General features: G+C 37.3%; 1 protein-coding gene across 9 annotated transcripts; it reads left to right on the top strand.

Annotated features, from left to right (window-relative positions):
- Positions 1-5,646: 5,646 nt before the first annotated feature.
- LOC121747723 lies at positions 5,647-8,447 on the top strand. 9 transcript variants are annotated; one of them, XM_042141820.1, is made up of 10 exons: positions 5,647-5,836; positions 5,914-5,952; positions 6,049-6,053; positions 6,673-6,774; positions 6,850-6,936; positions 7,042-7,169; positions 7,441-7,537; positions 7,625-7,702; positions 7,783-8,008; positions 8,077-8,447. In XM_042141820.1, the coding sequence occupies exons 4-10, from the start codon at positions 6,673-6,675 to the stop codon at positions 8,358-8,360; spliced, it is 1,002 nt and encodes a 333-aa protein (XP_041997754.1). In that variant the 5' UTR covers positions 5,647-5,836; positions 5,914-5,952; positions 6,049-6,053; the 3' UTR covers positions 8,361-8,447. The 9 variants fall into 9 exon arrangements, with proteins under 9 accessions (XP_041997754.1, XP_041997751.1, XP_041997753.1 ...); XM_042141817.1 differs by having other exon boundaries at positions 6,023-6,053; XM_042141819.1 differs by having other exon boundaries at positions 6,023-6,053; positions 6,660-6,774.
- The last annotated feature ends 1,799 nt before the right edge of the window (positions 8,448-10,246 follow it).

Genomic DNA, 10,246 nt, shown 5'->3' with positions numbered 1-10,246 from the left:
AAATTAAAAATGCATAATTTAATTTCCTCCGCCAAAGTTTGCCCAAATGTGCTCCATTAGATCATCTTGGAGTTGGGCGTGGGCGGTAGAGTCACGTGTCCTTGTCCGAATAGACAACCGTTCTTGTATAGACGGATGCACTCCACTTCGAGGCGGACTACTTGCGGTTGAGCTTTCGGGGGCTTCAGGGTCGAACCGATTTTCCGCCTCGGGTCCTTCATCTTGGACAATAATGTTGTGCAAGATTATGCACGTATACATGATGTTGACCATGCTATCCATGAACCACGTACGAGCCAGGGCTTTGATAATGTTGAAGCGCGCTTGGAGAACCCCGAACGCCCGCTCCACATCCTTCCGAGCAGCCTCATGCTTCTGCGCAAAAAGCGCTTGCTTTGCGTTCACAGGCCTAGTGCACGTCTTCACGAAGGTTGGCCACTTCGGGTAGATGTCGTCGGCAATATAGTACCCCATTTTATAGCGCCGGTTGTTAGCGGTGAAGTTGATGGCCGACGCTTTACCATCCAAAACTTCGGCGAAGAGGTTAGATTGGTGGAGCACGTTTATGTCGTTGTTCGAGCCGGGGACCCTGAAGTACGCATGCCAGATCCATAGCCGGTAGTCGACAACAGCCTCGAGTATAACAGTGGGGTGGGTGCCTTTGTGGCCGCTCGTGTACGACCCCCTCCACGCCACCAGGTAATTCTTCCATTTCCAGTACATGCAGTCGCCGGTGCCAAGCATCGCGGGGAATCCATGCACTTCTTCGTGAAGGCGGAGCAGGAACTGGCAATCTGTCGTGCTTGGCTTCCGGAGAAATTCGTCGGTGAAGGCTGCCCGGACGCCTTTGCAGAATTGGAGCAAACACATTCTCCTAGTGTTGTCTCCAATGTGGAGGTATTCGTCGAACACATCCACTGTTTGTCCAGTCGCAAGCTGACGGATTGTTGCAGTACATTTCTGCAGCGTCGTGTGGCTGGGACGGCCGACGGCGTCTCCCTTTCTTGGAAGAACTCTTCCCGGGCCGCCAATGTATTTGCGATGTGGAGAAATAGCGGTCGCCGCATGCGGAAACGACAACGGAAGTAGGTATCTCCCCACACAGGGTTATCGCAGAAGTAGTCGCGAACTAACCTTGCGGCGGCTTCCTCCCGGTTACGATGGATGTAAGTCCGGGAGCGTCTTTGGGGCGGCGCAGATTCCTCTGCCTCCCGGCGTCGCTCTTCTTCAAGTGATTTTTCCATTATTCGACTTATTTGCTCATACGGATCCATGAGATCGATTAAATTTGGGGAAAGAATAAAAGAGAGATGATTAGAGATGAAAATTGGAGAGGAAATGGAGATGATTTGGGAAGAATAGATGTGTAGTTGTGTGTGAAATGAGGATGAATTAGGAGTATTTATAGAGTAAAAAAATAAAAAAATACAAAACGACTATATTAACGGTAATATTACTGTTTTTAATTTTTAATTTTTTTTTATTTAATTTGAATTTTTAAAAAAATGAATTATTGCGTCAGCGTGACGATGCCCACTCGCGGGCCGGCGAGTGGGCGTCATGCATGACGCCGGCGCGCGCCACGTCGCCTCGGCGTGTGGCGAGACGTCTCGCCACTCATTACGCCGTGACGGAATGCGGAACGGGTTGGGGACAAGACGGGGCGCTGCAACGCGTCACGCCGCCGTCCCGTCCCTCCGTGACGGAATACGGGCCACCCGCGTGACACATTGCGGGTGGCCTTATAGTGACTTCATCATATTTTTAATATTGTCTATTAAAAATTTTGTCATTTCTCTTTCTACCTAGCTATTAAAATTATTCCAAATTTCTATTTGAGAAACATTCTTATCACTTTTTTTTCTCTCTCATTTTTAAATTTTTTCTTTCTCTTAAAGTTTGTATTAAAACATGTATCTTCCACAAATTGAAATATTTTTTATAGATGGAGAAGTAACATCATGAAAAGTAATAAAATTCCTTATATCTTAGATACATAGATTTTTAAAGAGGTTAAATATGTCGGTACTTGATCAACTAAACTTATGAATTATACGTACAATAATAATAATTATCACCCTAATTAGGGGTAATAATTACAATAATTATGGTAATCATCCTCATCCTAATATGTCGTATTCTAGCACCAATTATATGCAATATTCCCAGGCTTTGTCGGAGATGAATGAAGCTATTAATGAGCCAATCTAGGATTTACTTGAAATCCTTCACGAAGGAGACAAAAGGTTACATGCATGCCTCAAATACAAGAGTAGAAAAGATGGAGAGTGTTAGGATTGATATATTAAAAGGCGTGTTTCGAACAGTTTAGACGATTAGAATTCGCTTGTATACAATAAACACTACAATCCACTTTTAACCCAATGTGAGAAGAAGTAACTTTATTATCTTGTGTTTACTTATATATTTATAAGATGTTTCTCAAACATTTAAATATATAAAAAGCAAACAAGTTTAATTCTTTTGCATAATAGCCTAGTTGTGGGCGTCGTTTTTCACAACCTAGATTAGATAGTCGGTTTTTTTGTATGAGAGAAATAGTATTTTACAACCTAGATATGCTTTGGCTATATATCCAAAAGTTTGTAGTGTCAGTTTGCAAGTTTTCTTACTTTTTGGAAATAAACTACACTAGTGTGGTATAACTCTCGACGGATCTAACAATGAGATAAATCTTTCTTCCTATTTACTTAAAGACAAAGTCTCTGTGATTCAATGTGATTCACATTGAGAATACGATATTGGTTATACACTACTTTGACGTATCAATAAGTGCGAGTTTTTCGTAACCCATAATCATGATATCTTGGGTAGTGGTGATCATTGTCTAGCAGTGCTAGGATATTTATTACAATGAATCGTGCACTCGTTAAGTGTGGTTTGATAATATCCTCGAGAGGTGTTCGAAATAAAGTTTTATTATATAGAAATCCGGTTGGAATTTATTCCACGAATAATAAATAAAGATTTTGAGCTATATCATTCTTTAAAAAAGATATTAATTAGATAAATTCAAATAGCATAATTAAGTTAATTAATGAATATTTAAAGAGAAAAACTCATATTACCCGTAATTTCAGATTGGAAGGAAAAATAATATATTTTTTACTATAGTTGATAATAATGTTTTGTTTGGACATGAAATAAAGTCCATCAGGCTTGGTCCAAGTCCAGCATTCATGGATCCCTAATCTGACCCATGCTAACTCTATATAAAGGAGACTAGGTTTTCCCTAAAGGAGGCTGACTTATTAGAATTTTAACATTTTTACCTTACACAATACCGACGAAGAGTCTAGAGGTCACAAATAGCCGCCAAATATTTCTTAACCGAACCATCTGAAATTTGCTTTAAGAATTCTCTTTTTATTTTGAAACTCCTTCGAAAGAAGGTTGTACGCCACTAACGAAATTCTAATATCTCATAAATCTGATTGAATTTAAGAAAATTTGTACTCCCTCCGTCCCATTATAAATGAGGCGTATTCCATTTTAGGACAGTCCCATTATAAGTGAGACATTTCCTTTTAGGTAAAAAAAACAACACCCTATCTCTTTCTTACTTTTTCCACTCTCTCAACTTGTTTCTCTCTATTTTTTTCTCACTCCTACTTTATTCTCTCTTTATTTAACCACTACACACCACTACCTAAAAACCTATGGCCAAAAGAGATGTGTCACATGTGATGAGACCGAAGGAGTAATTTCATAGGATTATTACTCTCACAAAAGTGGGCCATGATAATATTGGAAATTACTACTTTCTAGCTCAAGCTATTTATTATTGAGAAGTTTATTCTAATGAACTTTCTATTTTGTAGGATCATGGCTCCCACAAAATGGGACGTGATAATATTAGAAATTGTTCCATAAATATATAGACTGAATAATGTAGCTCTACTTCGGATAATGGAGGTATACCAAAACATCGATTATGAGAATTGAGAGTTATGACTTTGTTTTTATTATGCACTTGTGATAGAGTTTCTTGAGTAATGATTTGGCAACAATTCTACATCTTAGGGATTTTCGTTCAACTTATATCTTAGATTGAAAAAATCAAAAGGACTTTGCGAGATTTTAGAGATAATGGGTGAAATAAATACAAGTTGAAGAGTTTTGTGTGACTAATTTCATTGACGTCATCGATGAGAATGATACCATCAAGTCTCGTTTGCGTATGAAGCGGGAAAAATGCTTTACAAATTATCATTACCAAGTGAAGATTTACTGTCAAGTAAGATTTACATTTTTATTTCTCAGTTATAATTATAATTAACTATCCGAAATACTAAATTCACATTTTCTCATTATTGTTAAATTCTTGATTTGCTTACACAAGAGATGGAGAATCGTTTTCTAGTAACAAGTACTCCCTCCGTTCCATAATAGATGTCACATTTGGATGGTGACACGAGATTTTAGTAGATTTTGTTTTGTGTGTTAGTGGAGAGAGAAAATATATTTTTATATATTGATGTGAGTGAGAATTTTTTCAAAAAAGAAAAGTGTGACATCTACTTTGGGACTGGGGGAGTACAAAATTTGCTTACTTGAAAGAATTTCCTTAGTCCAAAATACTCATTTGCTAGCTTCAAAATCGACAAGTTGGTTCGTCTTGCAAAACTTTATCGTGGTGACTTTCGTGTACTGAATGTATGACTCTACCCTATCAACTTAAGGCTTATATTAGTGATTCGATTGATAAAGTTGAATTCTCCAATATTAAAGATTTGGAAAATCTAGCAAAGTTTTTGGTTTCTATCACAAAAGTGAAACTTATTAAGACAGATTTGTTAAATAGAACAAGAGACGAATGTATGAATGACATCTTAGCTAAATTCATTGAGAGAGAAATTTTCCAAAAATTTAAAACTGAGAGTATAGCAATTTTAACGACATGACAATTCGTCGAAAACAATTATGATCTAGTGTATCGTAAAAATTGCATAGACGTTACATATAAAATTAGATATTTTAGTATTATCGTTACATCTTTAAATATAAGCATCAACTTGCTTAAATTCATGGTTGCATTATTAGTTGCAGGTGACCTAATTTTTTAGGTTTAAGAATTAAATGAAATATGTAAAAAAACTAATATAAAATTTTAAAAGGAACTATGATAATTGATAACATTTGAGACTCATATAAAATATTTTGTATAGCATTTATCTGTTAATTTATAAGTATAAATATGCTCAATAGCTGTTACATACTCCCTCCGACCCCATTATTTGGCACCGATTTCTTTTTTCGTCCGTTCTCTATTAATTGTCACCTTACTTTTTACTACTTTCGGTAATAAACTTCAAATTCCGCTGACTAATTCCACTAACATTTTATTATAAAATTAATATATAAAAGTGTGACACATTCCACTAATTTTTTAAACCCACTTTCTACCATTTCTTAAAATCCTTGCAAGTCAAATGATGCTAATTAATGTGGAACGGAGGGAGTAATTTCAAGCATTGGGGAAAAAGAAGAGGACGAAAAAAAAAATTAGGGTGTGAGTTGGTGAAGCTGTAGACTGATAATTTTCGGCTAAAAATTGATTAAACGGCATAGTGGTAATACTTAGACTAGAGGTCCTATACAAACTATAAATTGAGACAAAATATATTGCAAATATTTTGGAAGGAGAGAATACTCATTGCCCATTAAAAAAATAAAAAAAAAATCAGGCAGCCTGTCGTTTCAGTATAGTTTGTCTTTCTGACTTTGTGTACAGTAGGTATTTTCATTTCATTTATTGATCTGATTTCGTAATTTGAAGATGCATAATTGGATTAGCTTCAACTGACTATTATTGGTAATTGATTATTCTGGCATTTATGTTTATTATTGGTGTTCATAGCAGAATTAACTAAGTTTGTCTTTTGATAAAAGGGGGAGATTAGTTTCAAGATTTTTGCTACTCCGCTTAAGGTTAGTGTTGGTATTCCCTGTTGTTTTCTGTTCATTTTATTGGCTGGGAATCACTCTTTGGAATTCAAAGGACACAGCCTGATTTATTTCCCGTAGCGAAGGTATTCAAAAGTTCTCCTTTTGTTTCTTGTAATAAATATAAAGCACTTTGTGTATTTGTGTTTGAGTGTGTGCCCAATCTGTTGTATTTGCCATAGTTTGGTAACTTTAGTGTATCTTGGTGCAAGTTTTTAATATCTTTCTAGTTTTTTCTTACTTGAAGTTTTCAGTCAGTTGCCTTTGTTGTTGACAATAGCAGTTCAAGTTTTAGTTATAAACTTTCTTGTTTTATTTTGATTTATAGTCGAGTGTTGTTTTGAACTTTGACTAATATTTTTGTTAGGTAGTTATAATTTGTTGTAGCTGCTGCTTTCGATTTTCTTAGTTGGAGTCTTGTGTTATTGAGATTATTTACTGAAATACTATAGCAAGTTTTTCGGATGTGGTTGATTGGTTGTGTTGACGTAGGTAGTTGTGAATTTTTCAAGTGTATAGGAGTATTAATCGTTTTAGTTACGTAAGAAGAAAGAACGAGTGTTGTATATTGCAGCATTTGAATAACCATTTTCGTTATAAAGTACTACTATTGCAAAACAATGAATGATTTATCTCTTCCTTGGTCCTTTATGCTAAGAATCCTAAGATATCAATTGAAACAAAAACACCAGACAATTTTTGCAGATGAAGAATGATACGTTCCTTTGGCTCCCACTGTTTGTGGAGTTCACGTTTCCTGCTAACTCAGCCCCCTTCAACAGTTGCCATGCTTCCACGATTGTAGAGGTGTGTCTCAGTAACAAATTTTTCTTAGTCGCTATCTGATAGAAACTGCATAATTTATGTATGGTGTTTTTGTAGGTCGATAAAGATCATTTTATGGTTGCTTATTTTGGTGGTTCAGCAGAAGGAGCTCCTGATGTGAAAATTTGGACACAGACATACAAGGTGATAATCTCCTTTTGATCAACTCAAATTTATAGTTAGAACTTCTCCAAAACAATCATGATTTTGGTGTATCTAATTCCTAATTTAACACAAGTTTAATGGTAGGATGGTTGTTGGCACTCTCCTCTTGCTGTTGATGAGCAATTTAATGTCCCTATGTGGAATCCAGTGTTGTATAAGGACCCTTCCAATCAGTTGCTGTTATTCTATAAAATTGGTCAAGAAGTTCAGAAGTAAGTATGTGTAAGAGTAACCGATATTGTAGCTGATGATGCTCTCACTCGTTAACTGAAAGTGTTCAATTGTTTAAATTACAATCAGATCGGAACATTTCCTTCCCATATATTCTAATTCTCTTTAAGATTAACTACATGTCTTCAACAATAATGCAATGTGAGATGGAAGTGTTAGTCAATTAACAATTAACATGTTAGTTGTTACTAGTTCTCATTTTTACATGTTATCATATTCCTGTATCTGAAAATGTATCACCTGACTATTTAGATGGAGTGGATGCATGAAGAGATCTAACGATGGTGGGGTTACTTGGTCAACGAGAGAACAGCTCCCTCCTGGCATATTAGGCCCGATTAAAAATAAGGCATAGACGACTTTGTTGTATCCACATCTACTGGTGTAGTATGTTTTAATCAAGCTGTGTTGTAACGAAATTAGTGTTTGTTTGCAGCCTATCCTGCTCGAGAATGGGGACTTGCTCTGTGGATCTTCTGTCGAGAGCTGGAACTCATGGGGCGCATGGATGGAGGTACTAATCCATGTCATCTCTTTTGTTTTCAAATAAATCTAGTGATGGTTGCTAATGCATCTTTTCAATCTGTAAAACAGATAACTACAGACTTGGGCAGGTCATGGAGAAAGTATGGACCGATATACATTCCGAACAAAACTCTCGCTGTGATTCAGCCTGTTCCTTACAAGACTGCGAAAGGGAACCTTCGTGCTCTCATGAGATCCTTCGATGGAATAAACAAAATTTGCATATCAGAGTCCTGTGATGGTGGTCACACATGGGATAATGCACAGCCAACTCAACTGCCAAATCCGAATTCAGGTTGTTTACTAAGTAGAGTGTTTATAAACAAACCATCATGCTTCTTTCTAAATAATGACAGTGGATAGGAATTGATGGAGTGAAGCTGAGTGATGGCCGCCTTGTACTGGCATATAATACAATATCTCGTGCTGTACTCAAAGTTGCTGTTTCTTGTGATGACGGTGACTCATGGCACGACGTTGCTACATTAGAGGAGACTGGAGGAATGGAATTCTCCTATCCTGCTGTTATTCAAGCTAGTGATGGATTAGTTCATATCACCTACACTTACAATCGGACACAAATTAAGGTGATACAACCTATCTCCCAAGTTACTAATTGGTTCTTAAAATTTTGGTGTATATCATGATACCCATGCTTCCATGGTTATTTACTTTTCAGCATGTTGTCTTTAAGCCGAATATGATATAAAGGAGGAAGCATTTTTGTGTTGCAAGGTACTTCTGTTATTTACCTTATTTGACAATTACAATTCAGGGGGTGTTTGTCTAAGCTTATTTTAGAGAACGTATAAGCTCTGATGTCTTAAGAGCTTGTAGAAATGGGATTCTTGAATTGAGGATATGCTGCTCCTTTTATATCCACCTCACAAGTCCCTCTTTCTCCATGGTTGTTAGATCTCCAGCTGTCCTCCCTTATTAACCAGCCCACTCTTATGTGGCGTTCCTCTTCTTATCGTAACAATCCATCCCCCGTTGTCTCTAACTGAAAACCCCTTCGAATTCCCAACTCCCTCGATGGGGCATTTTGTCTACAAGTTTAGTTTCCTTGAATTCCTTTGCTTGTGAATAAGTCCTGTAATCAGAAAATGCATGCAACAATGTATTACTTCAATTCAATTCCAGTTACCTTGCCATGATCTAGCCTCTCCCCAACCCTTGAATCAACACCAAAATATAAGAAAAAATTCCTGGAATTGCCAAGCTCCTCTTCATAAATTGTAAGAGCATCCTTCACATACATAATCAGCTCTCCCTCCACAACCATACTCTCCCGATAAGATTCCCATTGCATCTTCCATTTCGTTACTGTCATTACCCCCCCCCCCCCCCCATAAAATGCAATTGATCATAACCCATATTAGTATTATATCAATACACAATAGTAATCATACGAAGTTAAATTAGAAGTTAGAGAATATAAATATATCGGAAAAGCACAAAAAGAAAAAGAAAAAGAAAAATAAGGGAAAGAGAAGAGTTGTTACTTTGATATATATACATTGCTGAGATTAGAAGTTTTGTGCAATTCAGTATTGAAAAGATAGTAAAAAATAGTCTATATAAGTTTTCATATGCAAACACAAGAAGTAACAAAGAAAACACACACACACACACACAAAACATGAGTGAAAAAGTAGAAAATGAGATAGAAGATGAGGAGGAGAGAAAGATGCTTAATCATTGGAGCCACCAGCATCCACTTTCTCTGGTGGTGATTCATAGTTTAAAGAGTTGTGATGGTTGTTATGGGAAATTTAGAACAGCAGAGAAAGGTTATAGGTGTATCCAGAGGTGCAGGCAAGAGGTTCTACTACATCAAGAGTGTGCAGAGGCGCCGAGGAAGATCACACACGCAATGCACCCTCAGCACACACTTACTCAACATTATACCCATGTGCATTGGCAAAGCTGCTGTTCTATCTGTCAATGCTATCTAGAACGCATCTCCTACAGATGTACGAGCGTAGAATGCACGTTTACGGCACATGTCAGATGCTCACAGGGAAGCGACATGATGTATGGACGTGCGCAGCATCATACATCATCCGAGTCACCCCAACCATGAATTGAAGTTGCTTAGGAGGTTTTGCACCTTCAAGTGCGATGCTTGCTGCACCACACACGCCAAAGGGAGTTCCTACACATGCACCGCACCGGCATGTCAGTATTGGATCCATGAGAGATGTGCTTCCTTGCCTCACACCGTTCATAGTGAAGACCACCATCCCTCCCTCTCTCTCTCTCTCTCTCTCTTTCCATATCCCGCTTCAATATCTCATATATAACTACCGTTGTGAGGCGTGCAGAAAATTATTAATATCCAAATATTGGATATATCATTGTGAGCTTTGCAGATATGCTGTCCATCTCACCTGCGCCTTCACCAAATCGCCACACACCACTAGGTATATAACTAAACCACCCATATGTCTTTCTTCATTATGTAAATCTTAAAATTTGAAATGTGTGTTTTGTTGCATTGCATGTAGAGAGAGGGATTATGGAGTTTCCA

The sequence above is a fragment of the Salvia splendens genome, chromosome 9 (assembly GCF_004379255.2).
Source record: "Salvia splendens isolate huo1 chromosome 9, SspV2, whole genome shotgun sequence".
Lineage (NCBI taxonomy): Eukaryota > Viridiplantae > Streptophyta > Magnoliopsida > Lamiales > Lamiaceae > Salvia > Salvia splendens.
The sequence above is the reverse complement of the archived record's forward strand: the minus strand, read 5'-3'. Positions and strand labels throughout refer to the sequence as shown.

Excerpts from the sequence above, each read along its gene's own strand:
- LOC121747723 (XM_042141813.1), top strand. The coding sequence starts at position 6,673 with ATGAAGAATGATACGTTCCTTTGGCTCCCACTGTTTGTGGAGTTCACG. Across the intron at positions 6,775-6,849 it reads ATGCTTCCACGATTGTAGAG|GTCGATAAAGATCATTTTAT; the intron begins GTGTGTCTCAGT and ends GTGTTTTTGTAG. Across the intron at positions 8,009-8,076 it reads ACTGCCAAATCCGAATTCAG|GAATTGATGGAGTGAAGCTG; the intron begins GTTGTTTACTAA and ends GACAGTGGATAG.